The 23,302-nt window shown below is 35.8% G+C and overlaps 1 protein-coding gene across 7 annotated transcripts in view; it reads left to right on the forward strand.

Moving 5' to 3' along the window:
* TASOR2 (transcription activation suppressor family member 2) overlaps positions 1 to 23,302 on the forward strand; it is a 66,977-nt gene that overhangs the window by 10,291 nt on the left and 33,384 nt on the right. The window contains exons 2-12 of one of the 7 annotated variants that reach the window (XM_027121541.1): positions 131 to 307; positions 7,748 to 7,881; positions 12,062 to 12,207; positions 12,504 to 12,599; positions 13,693 to 13,765; positions 16,784 to 16,875; positions 18,099 to 18,236; positions 18,370 to 18,500; positions 18,583 to 18,602; positions 18,703 to 18,802; positions 20,631 to 20,731. In XM_027121541.1, the coding sequence (XP_026977342.1) occupies positions 285 to 307; positions 7,748 to 7,881; positions 12,062 to 12,207; positions 12,504 to 12,599; positions 13,693 to 13,765; positions 16,784 to 16,875; positions 18,099 to 18,236; positions 18,370 to 18,500; positions 18,583 to 18,602; positions 18,703 to 18,802; positions 20,631 to 20,731 (1,054 nt within the window). In that variant the 5' untranslated portion in view covers positions 131 to 284. Of the gene's footprint in view, positions 1 to 130; positions 308 to 7,747; positions 7,882 to 12,061; positions 12,208 to 12,503; positions 12,600 to 13,692; positions 13,766 to 16,783; positions 16,876 to 18,098; positions 18,237 to 18,369; positions 18,501 to 18,582; positions 18,603 to 18,702; positions 18,803 to 20,630; positions 20,732 to 23,302 lie in introns of those variants that run through there. The other 6 variants (XM_027121542.1, XM_027121545.1, XM_027121543.1 and 3 more) reach the window with 6 other exon arrangements.

Genomic DNA, 23,302 nt, shown 5'->3' on the forward strand with positions numbered 1-23,302 from the left:
CTAAACTGTGAATTTCCATTTTTATGTTCTATTGATCTGTTTGTCTTAATGTATAAATAAATCTTTTATAACCTTCATAGTAAATATTTTCTCCTGGTCTTTTGCTTTTCTTTTCCTTTGTTTCCCACAGTTTCCCCAACAGACTGCATTGCCAAACTCATGGATTTTTGATAATCTGATAAGTGAAAAGTGAACCTTGACAATAAAACTCTGGAACTGGTCTTTTGAGAGGAGTAGGACTGCGACTACTCTTTCAGTTTTTTCATCATAATTGGTTTATTCAGATGTTTCTTCCACTTAGACCAATGTTAGTAAATTATATTTTTATAATTTTCAAATTTATTGGTATAGTGTGTGATAATTTATTATTTTCGAAATTTTTCCCTGTATTTGTGGTTAGCCTTCTTTTGTTGATATTTAATTTTTTCTCTTTATTGATTATATTTGCTAAAGGTTACTTATTCCAAAAGAACCAGTTTGGGGACTTCCCTGGTGGTCCAGTGGTTAGGGTTTCACCTTCCAATGCAGGGGGTGTGGGTTCAATCCCTGGTGGGGGAGCTAAGATCCCACATGCCTCATGGCTGGCGGGGGTGGGGGGACAAAAACCATAAAACAGAAGCAATATTGTAACAAATTCAGTAAAGTTTTTTTTAAAGAAATGGTCCACATTAAAAAAAATCTTTTTTTTTAAAAAAAGAACTAGCTTTTGGTTTTTATTGTTTAACTCAATTGGCCTTTTGTTTTTAAATTTGGCCTCTTTTTATTTATGAATTTTCTAAGAAGTGTCTGGGGCATACTTTCTGTTTTTTCTTAAGAATTTAGTAACACTTAATTGGATAACTAAATCCCTTGGTAATATTCTATGTTAAAGACTCTGCCCTCCTTGGTACGGTGAAATAGACCCTGTTTAGAACCTTTGGGTACACCTGCTCCCTCATTAAATATTCAAGACCCCAACTCCTGAGGCCTGTTTTGACCAGTTGAAGCACCTGCTTCACCCTGTGGTTATCCTCCACTTCTCTATGAGCCACCTTTAGTAAATAGGCCTATTCTCTGCCCAGGGCATTTGTGATGGGATATATCTAGGGGTGGTGGTGATTAAAAAAAAATCATTGTTATGGTATGGATTAGATGTCACTTTCCCTTTTGTTATATGTGATAATCAAAATAATCTAAAGCAGGTCTTAAAATGTAATTGACCCTGAGAGAAATTTAGTCTTAGGATTTTCTTGTAAGAAGGACAAAACTACTTAACAGTATCTTTGTAGTGTATAAATACAGTAATGTGTTTAATGCAGCCATTTCATTGCAGGCTGATAGTTTGATGCTGAAGCACAAATTAGTAAACGTGGTTTGATGAGCCAGAACAAAGGCCGGTTCCTTTATACAGATGTCTGAAAATGGCACCATATAAACTTCGAAGTGATTCTAATAAAAAGTGCATAATCTTGAATATGGAAAGTATGTTCTCCAAAGAATCTGTTGACTTTTTACACAGCATAGCAAGAAAGAAAACAAAATATGATATAAGATTATAAGCATCTGTCTGATATATAGAAATCTTTTTTATAGTAGAAATGGATTTTGAAAATGTTAAAACAATCTTCAAAAATTGAATATTAAGTCTAAAAGTAAGCCACAGTTAAATGAAAAAATCATAGTACAAAGGGATTTTTAGCAATGGAAATAATTTTTTTTTTACTTTTGAATTTTCTTTATGTTTTTATACAGCAGGTTCTTATTAGTTATCCATTTTATACATATTAGTGTATACATGTCAATCCCAATCTCCCAATTCATCACACCACTACCACCCGCAGCCAATTTTCCCCCAGCAATGGAAATAATTTTTTAAAGTTTTTAAAAAGAAGGCAGTTGCTCTCCCATTGCATATGTTAAATATGCAAAGTGATTTTGCTATTTTAAATAGTAATTAATCTACGTGATTCTTTATGAATTTAAGTAATTTCCTTTGTGAGTTAAGGTTTTCCTGTATGTTTTCTATTTGTACAATACCATAGCGGCAATGATTCTCTAGGAGCTCCTGATTAGTTTTCCGCTAGCAAGTGCAGATACGGTCCAGGAAATGCGTATGGATGTCTTAGATTACTTGGTTAAAACATAAGCCAAAAGGAAAGACGTCCTTAGATCAGGCCAAACACCACACACACACACACACACAAACACACACACACACACACACACACACACATGCACACACGCACATACGCACACACACACTCCAACTTTATTTTTCATGAGTTTTGTTAAGGCTGTGTGGCTTAGTGGGAGGGACAAGCACCCCATCCCAACCCTGGGTGCTGGTATCAGCATCTCCTGGGCATATATGGAGTATCCAAAACCATATTCAGTAGACCTTTTATTTTTGTAAATTACACAGCAAAGCCCCATGAAACTATAATCAGCGAATTTACTAGACAATAATGGGAAAGCTTTATAGCAGCGGTGAGTTAGAATAACTTGGGGTCACTGTGGTGAAAAGACGTGGATTTCGGTTTAGGTCTAGGATTTGCAATCCAGAATGGTTACTGAATAACCTGCAGGCAAGACCTTCGAGGGAATTGAAGCTTGGAGCGATCGTTGTAAAATAACAATAAAACTGTCCACCTAGGAGTACTGGGAGACGTCAGAAACAGGGAACTGAGGACACTCTGCTTGTCCAGCCCTCGGACCAGACTGCGGCTCCCCGACCCGGCGCACAGCCAGGCTACCTGGCTGTGCGCGTGTGCGCGGCTCGCGGTTCACCACCCGCCCTCGTTGACTTTTAAAGGCACAACCCGCGCCGCCCCCGCCACACTGGCTTTCGCTGGCGGGAGGGGGCCGGAGGGGCCAGCTGGGCAGAGGGACAGCCCCCTCCGCCACACACCATGAGGTGAGGAGGAGGGGCCGGCTCTAACCCCCACCCAGCCAGGGGCTCCTGGAGACACCTGCGTCTGGGGCCTCCCACCTGGCCGCTGAGCTGCCTGCCAGAGAACTGGGTGACGAGGAGACTGGGAGAAGGGACGGACTGGGTGTCCCACCTTCAGGGGGCTTTAGGGAGTGAAGCTTTGGTGGGGCCGCCGAGGTAGGTGGTGAACAAACGGTTTTATGTACTTAAGGGTTTACGGAGCGCCTTTGCCTGACTCATGGGATTCTGCGAGGGTGGAGTGGAGAAACCCTTGCCGAACTGCCAGAGAGATGGCATCACTCTTTACAACTCTTCTGTGTGTGTAGACTTCTGTGTGTGTACAGTATTTTAGGAAGTCTTTTGAATTGTAAAGCAGTGATTCCAAATGGACTTTTGCACTTCAAATAATAGCAAGGGTATGTTGGTTTTTATTCTTTCTGTGGGTGATTATCTTGACATTAGAAAACATTTAAACTTTTGTACGTGGTAGACTTTTTTTACTTTAAGAAATTTTAAAAATTTAAAGTTTAAAAATTTTTAAGAACTTAAAAATTGTTATAAAAATCATACATTTCTCATTCTGTAGTATTTTTTAATAGAGAAGCTTTATCTTATGGGTCTCTTACTGTTTTGGCTTATGGGAAATGTTATTTCCATTCATTTACTTTGTGTTCATTTTAAAAACTAACTTGCTACTACGTAGGGCCATGGAAGATCTTTTTTTCCAAAATGAAAATAGCTTTACTTCCCCAGATTATATTTATGCTTACGTAAAATTTCAGATAATACATAAAGCTGTAAAAAGAATGAAACAGGAATTACCTGTACTTGACCTACCCAAAGATAACTTGGTAGAGCGTTGAGTACTGTGGTACTAGGAGCTCTGCTGGGTACTGAAGGGCTTTGTGAGCAAGACAAAGAGTATTTGCCTCTATGGACCTTACATTCTGCTGGGAAAGATGGACACACACACACACAAAAGTAAATTGACAAAATAGCTGTATGTTGTAATGAGTGATTTAAAGAAAATACCTACTTTAGGTGGGGTGATCAGAGGAGGTTTATCTGAGGGAATAACTTGAGATTTCACTAAAAGAAGAGAGGGAGCTAAGCCAAGGGCAAAACAGGAGAGCGAGCGTTTCAGTCAGAAATAACAGCAAGTGCAAAGGCCTGAAAAGAGCAAAGAGCTTGAATGGAAAGACCAGGGTAGCTGGACCGTAGTAGTAAGCCAGAGGAGGGAGGATCAGGTGAGGTGGAGGAAGCAAGCAGGGGTCAGATTTCACAGGGCCATGGCAGGGAGTGTGTGTTGTATTCTGGGGGGCAACGAGAAGCCGCTAAGGGTTTAAGTAGAGAAGTGAAGTGATTTGGAATATGGATTGATTCATTCAATACATGAATGTGTATTGAAACCTTACTGTGTACCAGGCACTGTTCTGGGCACTGGGGTACAGCATGGAAAAGGATAAATTCCTGTATTCATGAAGCTAATAATCTAGTGGTGGGAGCATAATCAAATAAACAAGAAAAACATCAGATATTGATAAGCATTATACAGATGATGACCATTGTTTAAATCATAGTATATGTTCTTAAGACTTTGTGTATATATATATACATACTTCTCCTTTGTTATCAGCTTTTCTTTCCCCTAAACAACTTATGGTAGGATTTTTTCTGTGTTACATTAAATGAACAGCTTTCTTTTATTTGGGAGCATCAATTTGTTTTGTAGATTAAGTATGGCCAAAATAATACTACATAAATGAAAAAATACTGTGCAGCAACAAAAACTTATCTAAGTCATCTGTTTGGAAAGAAGTATATAGTAACTTCCTTTGGACAGTCTGACATGTGGCTCTCCTACCTCATCCCATGTTCCAGCAGCCCCTCATGATAACTTTGACCTGTTAATGTGGTTAGTTAAATTTATGGATTTCCTATTTACTGAACCAATTCATACATTCCTAAAATGTACCTTAATTGACTTCTGTTATTATATTAGTGTCCTGATGGATTCTCTTTGCCAATACATATATTTTAGGATTTTAGTATCAATATTCATGAGATAGATCTATAGTTTCCTTTCTTAGTATTTTCTTTGTCAGATTTTGGTGTTAGCATTTGACTGCTTTATAAAAAAAATTGGGAAGCTCTTTTTCTGAGTTTTGGAACAGATTAAATTGCATAAGTATTATTCTTTCATTTAATTATCAAATACATATTTACTGAACATTCACTGCATGCCAGGCATTGGGCTGATGCTGGGTAATCACAAGTAGACAAAACAGACATGATTCCTGTCCTCATAAGGCTTGGTTTATTAGGTAAATAGACATTAGTGAAATAATTATGATTATGTAATTATAAACCATGATAAATACTCTGAAAGAAATCATTGAAGATCTACTTTGACTGTTCTTTTCATGTATTTGAGTAAATGGTTATTGCGTTAATACACACTAAAAATTAATTCTTTTAAAATTAATATTTGTTTAAGATTTGATATGTAATTACTTCTGTGATAAATACATAAGTAAATAAAATGAGGTCTTCATAATTATAAAAGTTAAAATAAAAATAATGGTGATAGTAGCTACCATGGTAGGTGGTATATTGCACATTTTTTGATTGAAGAAATTAAGACTTACATTAAGTAGACACTTCAGTTATGTCTGTGACACCTCCAGTTGTACACTCCTCTGGAAATTCCACTAAGATTATAGTAAAAGAGTAAAGATATAAATCCACAAAGATCAAGAGAGTGAGAAAGGAGAAGATAAATGAAATCAGTATTTGGGAAACTACAAAAGAAGGTGGTCAATTACTAAATGATTTAGTGGATTAGAGAATGCTGAAGGCTGAAGAGAGGTAAGCCAACAAGGGCAAGCCAATTCCCTCCACAGAATCTGGAAAAGGCTCAGGATTTAGAGGTACCAAGTACTTCTCAGGGCAGGAATATGGGTGGAATAGAAATAGAAGTATCTGTAAACTGTGGTATCTTTAAAAAGAAAAGAGAAAATACAACTTACGTAAAAGAAGAGATTCTATTTTTTAAAAAGGGAGAGAAATTATTCAGGAAGCAGGAAAGGATTAGATAATAAGCTGAAGAACTCTCCTAAAAAATAGAACAGCCACAACAATTAGACAAAAAGAGTGAGAAAGTATTTAGAAAATAAAGGTCCAGTCAAGAAAGTTTTTCATCTAATCCAGTGGTAGGGAGAAAAATCTATAACGAAATCAGTACTATAAATATGTGGGAGAATCTGGAACATGATACAGTGGGTACCCAGTGATACCAACAGCCAGTGTCATTGAGATGGGATATGTCATGAAAGGTTTCAGAGAGGTACTGATACCTGAAATCTAAGTAAGTATTCAAATGATAAGCCAAAAAAGGGCACTAGTGTAAACATTTTCAGGGCAATAGAAATAGCAAATGCAGAGGTGGAAACACGATACACATGAGGAACTGCAAGCAGTTCATTATTTGAGAAATTCAGTATACTTTACAAAAAATAGCATGTATAGGTTTATAATAGTACACCTTTTTTCAAAAAGGATTTGAGGTAGAACTGTGTGAATATATTTAAGATTCTTTAGAAAAAGTAGCAATATTGATTATATCATTCATTATGTCAAGAGGGGAGAATTAAATTGGGATTCAGGAGACCAGGATTCTAGTGCAGACCTACCACTAACTTGTTGAGACCTTAGTGTGATAATGTTGTTGACTGCCTTCCCAGTAATCACCTCCCTTTTTCTTCCCTTCCCCCAAACCACAATTTTGTCTAGCTTTTGGGGTGATCCCATGCTTCAGGAGCAGTTTGGGTGGGTGAGAGTGGGGGGCTGTGTGACTATTAGTTACTCTAAGCTCATTATGGTAATTCCACTCTCTTTGGTTAGTGATTGTTTTAGGAATAAACGTGTGACTCAGTTCTGGCCAATGAGGTGAGAATGGGGTGCCTGCAGAGAGAATTCTGGGAAAGCTTTCTCACCAAGGACAAAGGAAAAGATGCACTCTCCCTGCCTTCATCTTATTCTAGCTCTGAAGATGTGTTTGAGCCCAGTGTAGGGATGCAACAGAGCAGTTTTCAGGCTTAAGGGTTCCCTCCTCTGCTCCTGAAGCTGAGAATTGTTTTTAAAAATATGGTGCCTTTGTTGCTACTCCTTTTCTAAGTTGCAAGTGTAATCTGGTTTGGGAGGGTCTTTACTTCCAGCTCTGCTTTCCTCTTTGAGACCACTGTCACCAGGAGATACAGCCCTTGCTTTCCAAAGGTCACACACTCACTCTAGGAGTATTTTGTGAGCACATTCTAAGATCTCCAGGCCACCCGGACACTTTCATTATAGAGACTTTTTCTCGTTTGTCTTGATAAAATCCAGGGTATAACATAGTACTAGATACATAATAGTCATCACTAATAGTTTTGTTTAATGAAGGGTGAATCAAATATTACTTATTTAGGGGTGGGGAGAGGTTTTATTTGTGTTCTATTTGATTTTATTATTTCCAACCAGTAGAACGTGGGTGTGGTTCTATAATCTGTGCATTTTGAAAGTTTTTTTTCAATGAGGCAAAATTGATTCCTGTTTATCTCTGTGAAGAAAATTTTCTTTAGAAATTAAATAATTGGGGGAAAACCACTTCAATTTATGTGTGTTACTACTTCTTATACAGCAAATTTAGCCTTTAGCTCTAGAGACTTGACAAAGAAGGGAAACATTACAAAATTGTACCTAATGCAAACTAGATGCTCAGTAAACATTTATTTATATAGTAGATATGCCTGAAATAGAACTATTCACTTTATGATTTAATTTTTTCTTTTTTCATTTTAGCATTTATGACATTAGCAGAGAACAGGACTATGTCAAGAATTCTGGGGGTATACTTGGTGAAAATGAATTAAGACCACCCTCCCAGCTACATTCCCTGTTAGAGAAGACCAAGACAAGGTTCATATCAGAGAAGAGTGGGTATTAAACTAAATGCTATAAGCTATTACTAATGAATCCAAAGTTGCACAGTACAGTTTTTTAGATTTCAATTTAGATTGTGTAAAATGAAAGGACTTTTTAAAAAATTATAACTTCCAGTAGCTACAGATTTCTTATAATTATTAGTCCAAAATTGATAGGTGATTAAGTTTGCAAATTGCATCAGAAAAGGTGTGTGTGTTCAAGAGAAATTGTCACACTCCTGTATTTGTATTTCTTTGAAATTATGATTTAGTTTACTTGATTTTAAATTGAGATATTTCAAATAGTAGAAGTAATACATGCTTATGTAAGAAAAATCTAAATTGTAGTGATATATATAAGGTAAAAGTATAAGTTCTCCTTTTTGTCCACTCTCCAATCACCATTGGTGTATATACTGTTAACGGTTGGATTTCCCATCTTTCTACATCTTTTTCTGTATACTTCCAAACACATAATTTTTTATGTTTTTTTTTACCAAAATGACATATAATACATATTATTCACTCAGTAGTATACAATAGATATCTTTGTACGTCAGTATATACAGATTTACTTTGTTTTTATTTAGTAATTGCAAGGTGTTTCCCTATTGATGGCAATTTAGGTTGTCTCCAGTGTTTTTGCTGTTATAGGTGTTGGTGCATGGAACACCCTTGTACATACAACCCCTGCACTTATGCTAATATTTCTGAGGAATAGATTCCCAGAAATGGAATGGTTATTTGGTATGCCATGCCCATTTAAGTTTTTGTTACTTTCTGCCAAATTGTGTTCTAAAAAAGTTGTATATATCTTAAACTGGCAGTCCTTTGATATCTTAAAGGTAAGGGGAGTACATTTTAGGATTAGGTGATTAAAGAATGGGCTGTTCCTTCAGCAACTGTCAAATGACCTACTTAGAGGAGATAAAGTATATAGGCATGGAGAGTATTAAAAGGTGTAGGTTGCATTCTACTAATAAGGGCCTTTAATGGCACATATTGTTGGGTTCTTAGTGTTTCTGTCTTTGATAAGTGCTATTGCTTAATTCACAAACAGGAGTTATGGTCATGTAAGTCTGGGGGAGATGTAGAAGTGGCTAGATTCTGTTAGATTACTGTGACCCCTAAGTTGTTGACGTTTGTTCATCTCATTATTTGCTTTCAGACCAGATGCTTATAGAATGGAAAATATATACCTGTGGTATAGCATCAGAAACTGGTTTATAATTTTTTTATCTCTCTTATTAGAAGTTATAAAAAGAGAAAAAAGTGTCCCGAAATCAGACACTCAGTATCCCTGTCATGGATTTTGAGATGGGGGAGATTGATGCAGGGCACTTTGAGCAGAATCCAACTTGTTGTGTCAAGCTTGACCTAACTTTTTTTTTTTTTTTTTGCGGTACGCAGGCCTCTCGCTGTTGTGGCCTCTCCCGTTGCGGAGCACAGGCTCCGGATGTGCAGGCTCAGCGGCCATGGCTCACGGGCCCAGCCGCTTCGCGGCATGTGGGATCTTCCCGGACCGGGGCACGAACCCGTGTCCCCTGCATCGGCAGGCGGACTCTCAACCACTGTGCCACCAGGGAAACCCAAGCTTGACCTAACTTTTAAGATCCAATCCACAAATGGCAGAGAAACGTGCCCAAAGCCAGGTGCTACAGGAAAGAATATTAACTCAGTTTTCAGAGCCATTTTGATTGAACTTCAGTTTTTTCCATGTGCTCTCTGTTGGTCACTTAAACCGTAAGGGATACTCTTTATGCTTTACAGACAGGTACTTTTCAAGTTACCTTCTTAGATGTTGCTTTAGATTTCTTTGTGGAATAGCCCCCTCTTCTTTCTCTTAATATTCTGATCATCTTGAATGTTTAACTAGAGCATGTGCATTGCTCAGCAAAAAATGAAACTATCCATTTATTTAATGCTCCTCGTTTTGTACATTTGTTTTAGGTGGTTAAATGAAAGCGCATTGTATGGAAAGAGACAATGTCAAATGATTTATCAATAACATTCTCATTATCTCCTTAATTATAGAGCAGGAAACTTGTGCTTTCTTGAGAGTATAATTGAGGTCATTTATTATGAAGTCATGAAAGATTCAGGGTTTACTGTGGTTTTCCACTAACTTCTCTTTTGATATGCTTTTCCTTCTGCCAACTGTAAAATTATTACTTTTCTAACATATGGCTATTTGGAGAGTGCTGACATAAAAAGGAAGCATTTTTAACCATAAATAAATAGTTTTAGAAGTTACAGTATCAAAGTACAAAATAAGTCATTTCTTACTTGTTCCTCCTTGTTTATTTTAAATCATTACCATTAGTCCTAGCTTTATTGGGAGCAGTACTCCCCACATTGTATTAGATAGGGTTTTTTAAATTGCATTATTTCTCACAGTTTTCAGTTTATTATTGTGCGTTGACGCTCAAAATTGGGGATATATGTAGTATTCAGTACTTCTGAAACTTAAAATCTATTAACATCTTGCAGAATTTAGGGAAGTTGATAATCGTAGATTGGTCATTTCCAAAGCTATGACAACTTTTATTTCTTTCACTTGTAAGCAACATCTTTCACAAATATTGAGCCTCATAGTATAATTAGATTCTTTAAATATTATATTGCCTTTTAAAAAAATTAAATACTAGGTTTCCAAAATTATAATTTTTAAAGGAATCCTGATTTGCATTTGAGCTAGCTCTACAGATTATTTGTAAAAGGAGTTTGCAAGTGCATAGGCTTCCCAGTTTGTTTTGAGGAAGTAGCTAAAGAAAGCCATAATTTTTTAATTGTTATCACTGGTGTTTTGCTATTTGAATCTCTTTAGAATATCCATATTTTTCACAGCACTGGTATACTGATATTGAAAGAGAGAAGGTGAAACTGAGGAAAAATAAAAGTAAGATACAATCGATATAGCTCAGATGTGCCAACTTCAGAATATTAAGTGTTTCATCCTCTTTTCTTTCTTTCCTTGCTATTTATAATCTTTTATTTTTGATACTATGAAGTATTGTTATCAAAATCATTTTTAAATTACCTTGGGAATTGAAGCATTAGGACAGTTTAGTCCAAATTAATTTTACTGAAATGTTTGTTTTGATTTCTGTAATAGTCTAGGGTTTTTTAATCTGTTGTTCATAAATTAATTTTAATTAAAAAGCTTATATTTTCTTTAACTTTTGAACTTTAGTGTAATTGGCAGAGTCCTGGTATAAGTAGGAAGCCATATTAATGTACTTATTTATACTGTAAGGCCCAAACTTCCAGTCTTACATAAATTATTCTATTATTTACAAATAATCAGTGTGTATCCTCCCCCCAACCTTGTTAAAGAGAATAGAGAGGATATAAATAGAAAGGAGTAAACAAATCAAATAGTTAAATGTTATGAGAACTCATTAGGCTCAGTTCTTGCTAAGTGAGGACTGGTAAAATCAAAAGACACAAGGGCTCAATCAAGAGAATTACTGGATTGAGTCAGTAGTTCTCAATTAGGAAACATGCCTCTCATGGGAGGGGTATACCAACATCTTTGGGATAACACATGGGTATGGTTTGAAAAAAGCACTTTCAAAAAAAGTAATAAAGTTTTATTTTTGTAAAATGATGATTTTATAATACAGCCCATAAGAAGTAAATTTTAATAGACATGTACAGGCTGGTGAGGAAGCCCCAAAGAAATATGATTTCTAATGTGTTTGCTGAGTGTGCAGTAGTAGGCTCCTTCCAAGGAACCTAACAGACTTCCTTGGGGATTTGGTGAGAAGACAGGAAGGGTAAGTTTATCAAAATGTGGCTTAGGTTTAAAAAAATTTAAGAATGAGAAGCATTGGTCTAAGCAGTTGCTGACCACCAACTTGACACTACAGTTGCATCTGCTTTTACCCGGTATGGTTACAGCACCCAGCTTTAAACCAAAAGGGATTTATTCTTGCATTAAAAGTAATTCACCCTCAGTTATAATCCATTTAGGTTATTTTCACATGTGAGATCTTTTAAGATAGTCCAGATATGGTAGCCAAAACACATTGTAAATGTCTTAATTATACAGGAAGGAAATAGATGATTATTTCCTATTATCATAGATGATATATTTCCTGTATCAGTATTCAGTGATATTTAGTGTGCCACTTTTCCCCATCCTTTGGTTATCTTAAACAGTTGCATTATTTTTGTTTGTGTTTTACAGTTTTTGAGACAGTGTCCTTGAGTTCAGACTCTCTCTTCCAGAGGGCAGTTTCAATTCTCCATACTTCTTACTTGGACTCTGCATCTGAGCATGGTTTTCAGTACAGTCAAGTGACTTTGGTGAAAAATGACATTTTCTTAAATGAGGTGAGGTGCTTGGTACACACTGTGTCTGTGTGTTCGTTTTATTTTAGTTTTAAAGAAATAGACCCATTATTTTTGATAGATAAGCCTAGTTCTTTTTAGCTATCACATTTCAGCTGAAATAAAAGATCCTTGGAAATAGTCACTTGAAAGGTAATTATAATATATTCTACGGAATAGAAAAATAATAAATTTCATTAGTCTTTTAGCAGGAGGAATTCAGATGATGCATTTTTAAAAATTAATTTTCAAGGCAAAATAACATGTTTATAACATTTGATTATTCTCTCCTTATACAGTACAAAACTTTTTACCAAGAAAAAAAAGCAAGTAACTATACTCACGAAGAACTTCAAGAAACTTACGGATTTCTTCTGTTTGAAACTGAAAATCAGGTAAGGGAATTCGATCTTAGAAAAGTAATTTTGTGATGTTAATGTACAAAATTAATTATATCATTAAAGTTAAATATTGGTATTTTAGGTCTGTAAAGTTTGTAAGATTACCAGTTCATCAGTCTTTTTTGTTAGTTTGGTGGCAATGTAAATGACAGTGAAAGCTTGTCATGAAAGAGATTGGATTTCTACAACTTTCCATAGGTTTTCTTTAGTTTTATCTTGAATACATTTGTAAGCTCGTGGTGAGATTTTGATTAATACAGATTTCTTAAGTATTAATAATGACTTTTAATGGAGTGAATGGATATTTTCTATTCTCGATCATTGTTTAGATAGATATTTTCTATTTCTTGTGGAGGTTTTTCAAGTTTAAATTACATGATTTTGGGGACAAGATGAACACGTTCAGCATTCTAGTTACTTGGAATTGTTTCATGCCTTATTTTGAAAATTGAACATCCATATTATTGGTTGTACCTAAATTGTGGAGAAGGAAACTGCTGTGTGCAGGTATGTCTCCAGAGATGTGTGTGGCTTCGAGATACAGTTCAGCAATGCTAGAGATCTATAATCCAACTTAAAGTAATTCAAAGGTAGTATTTCGGTTGAGGTCATGATTTTTAAAGAACAGGGATAGATTTGCTAAAGAATAATTAACATTACCATATAACTTATGGATTATATAGTAATACTAGAGAGTTTATTTAACTTCCAAATAAGATATGTTATGGATTCATACCCAAAAAAAAAAAAAAAAAAAGCATTTGCGGATAAGACATTTTCAAATTTACTGATTCCCAAGCTGTAATTGAAAAAGAAATCTTCAAGAGAGGACTTATCTCTTATCTGTGAGCTTGTTTAATTTGGTTTTGCTGGTGACATTTTTGTTAACAGGAATAATAAAATTTCACGAAAAAGTTTGAACTGTTAATATTAACTAAAACACAATTGCCTTACATAAGCTTACTTTGTGCCATGAATGCATACAATGTACAGATTCTGTATTGAAAGTTTGTATATAGATTATAGAGTTATTTCATTGACCCTCCCAAGAACGATATGATAAGCAAAGTACGATCTTTTGTTTAAGGCAAAGTTGGTATGTCAGCGTGGACTCTGTGTTGGCAGCAGTGCTATCACCACTCTGGGTGACCCAGGGAAAGGTACGTCTGTAAGGAAAAGGAATCTCTTTTACAAGGTGAAGTGGGGTTTAGTTAGTTACATAAGATACCTATGTTAAATGCTAGTTTCATTGATGATAAATAGTAATCTTTGGAAGCAGACCTTTAAACATATAAATGAGCTTTGAATCTAAGACTTAAGGTTTTCTAATAGGAGTTATCTTTTTTAAAAGGATGGTTGGACTAGAAAAGGTACTGAAGGTATCTTTCAGTGCCAAGAGTTTAGTGCAGTCATCTGGGGCTAATGAGGATTTCTTCAGAATTATCATAATGGCAGTTAGGAACACATAATAGATGGAACTGACGCACCTTGGCAACTGTGGAATGTGAGGAGTAACAGAAAGGAAAGAATCAGATATAAGGTAACTTACACTGCATTGATATTGTCAGTAGAGGAGAGACACGGAGGAGAGGAAATTGTAGCGAAGCTGTTGAGTTAAACGAGAAAGGTAATCTTATTGTCAAGAATGCGGATTAGCACTAATTTCTTTAAGCTTCACTTTCCTCATCTGTAAAATAGATAAAACTATCATCTAGATTTGCTGTGAGGATTACATGAGACTGTGTCAAGTGCTTAGCTTGGAGCTTACACCTAAATGAACACTACTACTTCAGTGAGCTAAATTTGAGAAATAATGAGGTGGTCATAAGTGTTTCTGAAAGCTGTCCTGCTGGTGGTAAAAATAGTTGGAAAAGGGATTAGAACTGGAGGTTGGGGTTCAAGGTGGCAGCGGGTGGGTGTTAGTTGAAGCCAAAAACATTGTTACATGGGGCAGCAAAGATGGCAAGAGCAGAACTTTCAGGTGGTTATGGGAGCAAGGGATGGGGCCATGGGGCAAGACTAGGAAGAGGGAGTTGAGAGCAGTCCAGGGGATGAAGAATCAGGAGGTGGAGTTTCACAGAGAACAGAAGGCTGTAAGGAGGGGTGTAGCAGTGTCAGATGCTACAGAAGTTGGAGATAAGCACTGAGAAGGATTACTGGGCTTCATGGCTACATTCCTGCTGACCATTTCTTTTAAATAACAACTTTATTGAGATAACATTCACATACCATTCATTTCACCTGTTGAAAGTATACAATTTTTTTTAGCATATTCACTAAAATGAATATGCAGCCATCAGCACAATCAATTTTAGACCATTTTCATCAGTCACTCCCCACTCCCACCAGCCTAAGCAACCAGTACTCTACTTTTTGCCCCTATGGATTGGCCTATTCCAGACATTCCATGTAGATGGAATCATATATGACCTTTTGTGACTAACTTTTTTACTTAGCTTAGTGTTTTTGAGATTCATCCATGTTGTAGCATGTACCTCATTCCTTTTTTGACTGAATAATATTCCACTGTACCACATTTTCTTTATCCATTCAGCACTTGATGGACATTTGATTGTTTCTACTTTTTGGCTATTATAAAAAATGCTACTATGTACATTCTTGTACAGGTCTTTATGTGGGCATGTTTTTTCATTTCTGTTGGGTTTATACCTAGGAGTGGAATTGCTGGCTCATATGGTAACTCTGTGTAAAACAAATGTTTTTTTAAACTTATATTCAGCTCTTCTAAAGGACATGAAAGGGGATAAGTTCATAACCCCAATAACAGTTTACCTAAAACCTATTTTTCCTTCTCCCCTACTCTTTTTAACCCCCGCTTCTTTTCATTATGAAAAATGCTAACATAGAAAAAGTAGAGAGCATAGTATAATATACCTATCACCTACATTTAACAGATAATGTTTTGCATTATTCTCTTCATTTGTTTAAAAAAATTTTTTTTTCTGAAAATTGTGAAAGTGAATTACAAGCAAACACCTCAGCTTACATCTCTAAAAATTAAGGCCATTTTTGTGCTTTACTGCAATCGCATGAGTTTATTGTTGATGTTTGAGAGGCTGGCTTCAGTAGGGTGGTGGAGTAGATAGAGGCTGGATTGCTCCTATAAATACACAATCTTCTTCATCACGTGTACTGGGGGTAATAATAAAATAGCACTACTGCCTGTGCGTGTTCTATAGTTTTGGGCTCAAATAGAAATGGATAGTTCTGTGTATGAAAGTAATCCTTTATATTACTGTAGTGTATTATAGTTTTAAAAGTTTATGGATCTTTTTAAATCTTCCTGAGAACCCTGTGATTTATGTATCTATACTCATGCCCACCCTGCCCGCTTAAGTGACATACTCCTCAGTCACATGGTTATTATTAGCAGTAAGTGAAAAACCTGGAACTGGAACCCAATCTTCTGGCCACAAGTTTATTGCTCTGTCTGCTATATCCATGTCCTCACCATTGTCTTTTATATTTCAAAAGAGATACTTCAGGAATATCTCTGAAATGTGTCCTTTCCTCCTTATTCTCACTGCTGCTGCCGTGTGGGGATCCTCTTCTCCTGTCGTAACTTAAAGGAGTCTCTCCCCTCTTGAGACTCACTTCTCTATTAAGCTGCAGTGGGCTGTGATGTGGCTACAGTGGTGAACAAAACAAATATAACCCCCGCCTCCCTGGAATTCACAGCCCAGCAGAATAAGCTGCTTGAAGGCAGGACCTCGTTGTATTTCCCTTTGTGGCACTGCTGCCTGGCACACAGCTGCAGTGTAGTAGACCTCAGCACACATTCTTAAATATGAGTACTTACTGAGATTTTTTGCAAAAAATAACTTGAGAATCAGATTACTATAGGCCTTTTCACTGAATGATTGCATGGAGGAAAAAAAGACTCACGAAGACTTTTCCAAAAATGTGATACTCTTATCCCTTTTCACTTACCATACCCAAATAGAAAATTGGTTGTCGAACAGATGTATTGTATCTCAGCTCTAATGTTTCCACACCTTTAGAATATCTCAAATAGTTTTTAAAAGGTAAGCAGTTTCAAAATAGTTTTTTAATGTTAGCATTTATTTGTCTTTTGTGTTGTCTTGTTCAGTTAAAGGTAACCCATGTGTAAATAATCTTTTTAAAGTGTAAATTAATCTATTTTTATACTTTTATAGGTGTATACATTTCCAAATACTCAGACTATCTTCATGCAAGACCTTGGTATCATGGGAAGTCTGGTTATGTTGTAATTTTTAATCTAATTAAGGTAAAGACTAAATGTGCTTCTATGTAATTTTTCTTTTAAAAATGAAAGATTATCAGTCTGTGATAATGTTCTTTGCAGATCATTTGCTACACATAGTCCTTGCCAAAGACAGCTATCTAAAGTCAGAAAAAATAACTGCTTTTTGCTTTCCTTTACGGACAAAGCTTTTTTTAAATTCATTTTATAGATGATCTATGAATATGTTTTTTAAAAAAAAGCTTCAAAATAATACAACAGGTATTCAGTGAAAAGCTTTCCTCTCACCCTGTCCCACAATGCCACTTTTTAAATAGTAAATAACAGAAAACAAGTAGCTGCTTATAAAGCAGTGTCATTTCAGTTATAAGAGATGAATTTAGAAAGCAACGTTCATTGATTTAAATTGTCAAAATGAGAAACCTTTATATATTTTTTTAACCCCTAAAACATCGAGACCTTGTTCACAGTTTCATGGGGCACCTGCAACTGATGATCTCAGAAATGTTTAAATGCCCTTAAATAGTCCAGTATAAATGAATCACGCAATTAGAATTTTCACTCAAATAGTAGGAAAACTCTAATTTTAGAGGTTGGGGGGCTTTTTGAGGACATATTCTGTGGTCTTGTTTTGTTTTTGCTTTTGTTTTAGCTTTCCTACTATCTTAAGTTCTTTGGTTATAAACCTAACACTACTGATTTTTTTAAGAGTGTGAACTCTTCATATTCCAAAACTTGTCCCCAAGAACTGGAGGGAAAGTAGCATTGCATTGGCTCATAGTCACTGCTTCCCTCCCTTACTCTTCCCTCTCCTGCTCTGTGATAAGTGCTGTAGTTCTGCCGCAGACAACGTGCCTGTCAGCTCAGGTAACAAACATTTTTTGTTTATGTCAGATTGTGCCTCGCCATTGGTTTCGTGCCCCCATATCCCACCCTGTCTGGTGGATACTGCTGTTTAGTTTTTGCCTATGTGCTCTCAGTCTTCCTTACTTTACTGCTTAGAAGCCAGCCCTGCCCAACATCATAAGCTGTTTAATGGGGAGAGGATACAGGTTTTGATTGCTCACTGAAGTACCATTTATATCATTTGTCTTCTTAGTATTGCCTTTGGTGGTCCTGTTGATGAAGAGGCGGGACCTTGACAGCAAACGTGTATATGTTCTTTATTAGGCTACTTTTAAATAAATCCTAGAGTAAGATTATTGCTATTTGAAAACATTTGATTAGTCTTAATATTTTCATTCTAGGGAAGAGTCAAGTTTGTGTCTGAGAATTATACAACTAACTATACCAGCCCATCTTCTGGCTATGATTGCCACGTGGCTGTAAATACTAACAAGGTTTCTCACAAGACAAGTCATTTTCGCACCTTTGAACTGAATCAGGTATAGTCACCTGGGAATAAATCATTTCTAAATCTAATGAGTTAAATTTTGGGGTTGGGTAGGGTTGAAATAAACTTGATGCACGTGGAATTCTGTAGTATTACCCTGATAATACTTATTTTGCTTCTTTCAGTATTACCTCTATGAACTTTCAGGCAGCACTGTTATTGAGCGACCCAGACAGATCTGTCCTTATGTGATTGTAGCTTTTCAGTACAGGGAACCTAAAAAAATGGCAGCACCAGCTCATAATCATAAAAGCATGTAAGTAATTATGTACATACTTTGTTTTACTGGATTTCTTTCCTTTGCTCTTATAAAATATGTTTCTTTTTTTTCCCCCTAGACTTGAACTCAAAGAAGATGGTAAGAAATTATTTAATTGGTTCTTTTAGCTGTTTCTTTAAGTAAATGTTTTGTTCATAAATAAAATAATCAGTTTCTTTCTTACCCTCATTTCTTACAGTTCTCATCTATCCATGGAAAGGGAAATTAATTATTCAAGGCTGTCTGATGTGTGATATAACTCTTTGGTCCTCTTACGGTACATTGGTTCCAAAACAACTGTAAGTATTGAATAAGTGCCTTTACTGATGCTTGTATAATTTTTTGATTCTCATTTTTAGGTCTTGCTTGTTGGCACTGGTGTGAAATACAGCAACTGTACTTGGTTTTAGATTACTCTTGGGGAGATGTATAGAGCACAGGGCCATGACACAGGAGACCTAAATTCAGATATAAATCTGACCGTTGCCTTGAAATAAGTTAGTTTTATAATCTTTGACAAATCACTTTTTATATTTTAGTATCTTAATCCATTTATGGGAGAATGATCGCTCAGGCTAAGATGCTAGAAGTTTGACTTTCCCCAAGAAACAAATTGGACTTGCCTAGATAACAGTTGCAACAGATTCTAGCCACTGAATTCTATTAGAATCTTTATAAGGTTTGCAGTATCTAGTTTTTCAATTATCACATGATTTTCCTAGACTAGTATTAGAGTAGCTTTTACATGTATTTACATTATGATGAATTACAGTATTTGCTTCTGCAGAGAGAACTGTGAAGGGCATCTTGTGATATCTTTTTGTTTAATCTATTCTTAGTTTGCACCCAAAACTGTTGAAAGTTAGACATGCTTTAATTGAAAAATAAAATGAAAACTGGTGTGCTATTAGAAATCATTTACTTTCTACTGGCCTTTTTTAAGAAGAGGGAGGGAATTTTTAGCCCATAGAATAAATTAAGGATTCTGTGAATAAATAAATGGGAGAGAAGGGAAAGTTCTTTCTCACTATAGAGTGCAACTAATAGGTATAGAAAGAGTGATGGAATTTGGAAATCACATTTTGGCAACATCATAATAATCAATGGAGGCTTGATATAGTAGGTGAAAGTTTGATGGTATTTACATATCTCGCAAAGGAAAAAATAAAGACTTTACAATGGAAAAAGCTACAGATACCATCTTCACTAAGTGGTTAAGTTAATGTCACCAGGAGAGGAATAAACATCATGTGCTTCCTGATATGATGCACAGAGAATAACACGATATCAGTCTGTGGTGCTCCTGCCAATCTAATCAGGAAGAAATGTTAGACATGCCCAGATTGAGGGACATTCTGCAAAATAAATGGTCTATATTATTCAAAAATATCAAGGTCACTGAAGATAAAGACTAAGAGATTGTTGCAGACTGAAGGAGACTAAAGAGACATATGTAAATGCAATGTAGCATCCTGGATTGGATCCTGAACCAGAAAAAAGTACCTTCTTTTGTTACAAGGGACCTTAGTGAGACAGTTGGCAACATTTGAATGAGGTCTGTGGTTAAAAGATTGTCCTGTATCATTGTTAATTTCTTGATTTTTGCTAATTGTTTTGTGGTTATATAAAGAAATATTTTTCTTAAGGGTACACATTAAGAAGTATTTGGGGGGAAAGGAGGCATCTGTAAGTCTACAAGTATTTAAAAATGAGTTTTAAAGAAGGAAAAGGTAGTCAGGGGAAATGATGCAAGTCTGGCTGCGGTTCATCCTGTGGCACTGCACGGTCGGCAGTCCCATATTATCAAAAGTTCTTACGTAGTGTAATTTCTAGAAGATTCTCATTCCAATATGCATAATTCTTCCACATGTCTGGATATTTTGGTTATAACAGAAATGCATGCATTCAGAAAATGTGAACACATTTGCAGACCATGGTTTATGAGGTCACATACTCAAAAATCTATAATATTTATGAATATGTACATTATTTGATCTGGCGTTTATAGATTTAAGAATTTTTTGTGGTTATAATATTTTTGTTTGCTTTATATTAGAAAACCAAAACTTATGAAGCTGTAGTTTCAGTGTTTATTACATTACATGATATTGTTATTTTGTTTTTTAGACCACATGAACTAGATTTTAAGTATGTAATGAAAGTGTCGTCTTTGAAAAACAGACTACCAGAAGCTGCTTTTAGAAAACAGAATTACGTGGAGCACAAAGGTCTGTTCAGATATCATGGTACACTGCATGTCCTGAGCTTTGTTCCAGTTCTTTTCCACCCTCTCTTTCATACACACATGCACGCGTGCATGTGCACTCTCTCTCTCGCCCTCTTACTTCTGTTTTCCCTTAAGTAATTCTTAAAAGGGTCTTTTGTGAAAGGTGTAGAGTAGCTCTGTGATTCAGTTCTTGGGAGGTTCCCTTTCTACCTACTTTCTGGAGAGTTTATATCGTAAATGGGTGCTGAATTTTCTCAAAAGCTTTTTCTGCATCCATTGAGATTATCATGTGGTTTTTATCCTCCAGTTTGTTAATATGGTGTATCACATTGATTGATTTGCGTATATTGAAGAATCCTTGCATTCCTGGGATAAACCCCACTTGATCATGGTGTATGATCCTTTTAATGTGTTCTTGGATTCTGTTTGCTAGTATTTTGTTGAGGATTTTTGCATCTATGTTCATTAGTGTTATTGGCCTGTAGTTTTCTTTCTTTCTGACATCCTTGTCTGGTTTTGGTATCAGGATGATGGTGGCCTCGTAGAATGAGGTTGGCAGTGTTCCTCCCTCTGCTATATTTTGGAAGAGTTTGAGAAGGATAGGTGTTAGCTCTTCTCTAAATGTTTGATAGAATTTGCCTGTGAAGCCATCTGGTCCTGGCCTTTTGTTTGTTGGAAGAATTTTAATCACAGTTTCAATTTCACTGCTTGTGATTGGTCTGTTTGTATTTTCTGTTTCTTCCTGATTCAGTCTCGGAAGGTTGTGCTTTTCTGAGAACTTGTCCATTTCTTCCAGGTTGTCCATTTTATTGGCATATAGTTGCTTGCAGTAGTCTCTTATGATCCTTTGTATTTCTGCAGTGTCAGTTGTTACTTCTCCTTTTTTCATTTCTAATTCTGTTGATTTGAGTCTTCTCCCTGTTTTTCTTGATGAGTCTGGCTAATGGTTTATCAATTTTGTTTATCTTCTCAAAGAACCAGCTTTTAGTTTGATTGATCTTTGCTATTGTTTCCTTCATTTCTTTTTCATTTATTTCTGATCTGATCTTTATGATTTCTTTCCATCTGCTAACTTTGGGGGTTTTTTTGTTCTTCTTTCTCTAATTGCTTTAGATGTAAGGTTAGGTTGTTTATTTGAGATGTTTCTTGTTTCTTGAGGTAGGATTGTATTGCTGTAAACTTCCCTCTTAGAACTTTTGCTGCATCCCATAGGTTTTGGGTCGTGTTTTCATTGTCATTTGTCTCTAGGTATTTTTTATTTCCTCTTTGATTTCTTCAGTGATTTCTTGGTTATTTAGTAGCGTGTTGTTTAACCTCCATGTGTTTGTATTTTTTACAGTTTTTTTTTCCTGTAATTGATATCTAGTCTCATAAAGTTGTGGTCCGAAAAGATACTGGATACGATTTCAATTTTCTTAAATTTCCCAAGGCTTGATTTGTGACCCAAGATATGATGTATCCTGGGGAATGTTCCATGAGCACTTGAGAAGAAAGTGTATTCTGTTGTTGTTGGATGGAATGTCCTATAAATATCAGTGAAGTCCATCTTGTTTAAGGTGTTATTTAAAGCTTGTGTTTCCTTATTTATTTTCATTTTGGATGATTTGTCTGTTGGTGAAAGTGGAGTGTTAAAGTCCCCTACTATTACTGTGTTACTATTGATTTCCTCTTTTATGGCTGTTAGCATTTGTCTTGTGTATTGCGGTGCTCCTATGTCAGATGCATAATATTTACAATTGTTATATCTTCTTGGATTGATCCCTTGATCATTATGTAGTGTCCTTCTTTGTCTCTTGTAATAGTCTTTATTTTAAAGTTTATTTTGTCTGATATGAGAATTGCTATTCCAGGTTTCTTTCAATTTCCATTTGCATGGAATATCTTTTTCCATCCCCTCACTTTCAGTCTGTATGTGTCGCTGGGTCTGAAGTGGGTCTCTTGTAGACAGCATATATACAGGTCTTGTTTCTGTATCCCTTCAGCCAGTCTATGTCTTTTTGTTGGAGCATTTAATCCATTTACATTTAAGGTAATTATCGATATGTATGTTCCTAGTACCATTTTCTTAATTGTTTTGGGTTGGTTTTTATAGGTGTTTTCCTTCTCTTGTGTTTCCTGCCTAGAGAAGTTCCTTTAGCATTTGTTGTAAATCTGGTTTGGTGGTGCTGAATTCTCTTAGCTTTTGCTTGTCTGTAAAGGTTTTAATTTCTCCATCGAACCTGAATGAGATCCTTGCTGGTAGAGTAATCTTGGTTGTAGGTTTTTCCCTTTCATCACTTTAAATATGTCCTGCCACTCCCTTCTGGCCTGCAGAGTTTCTGCTGAATGATCAGCTGTTAACCTTACGGGGATTCCCTTGTGTGTTATTTGTTGCTTTTCCCTTGCTGCTTTTAGGATTTTTTTCTTTGTATTTAACTTTTGATAGTTTGATTAATATGTGTCTTGGCATGTTTCTCCTTGGATTTATCCTGTATGGGACTCTCTGCACTTCCTGGACTTGACTATTTCTTTTCCCATGTTAGGGAAGTTTTCAACTATAATCTCTTCAAATATTTTCTCAGACCCTTTCTTT

This window comes from Aethalodelphis obliquidens, unplaced genomic scaffold (assembly GCF_003676395.1).
Source record: "Aethalodelphis obliquidens isolate GAN/ISIS:26980383/991018 unplaced genomic scaffold, ASM367639v1 scaffold23, whole genome shotgun sequence".
Classification (NCBI taxonomy): domain Eukaryota; kingdom Metazoa; phylum Chordata; class Mammalia; order Artiodactyla; family Delphinidae; genus Aethalodelphis; species Aethalodelphis obliquidens.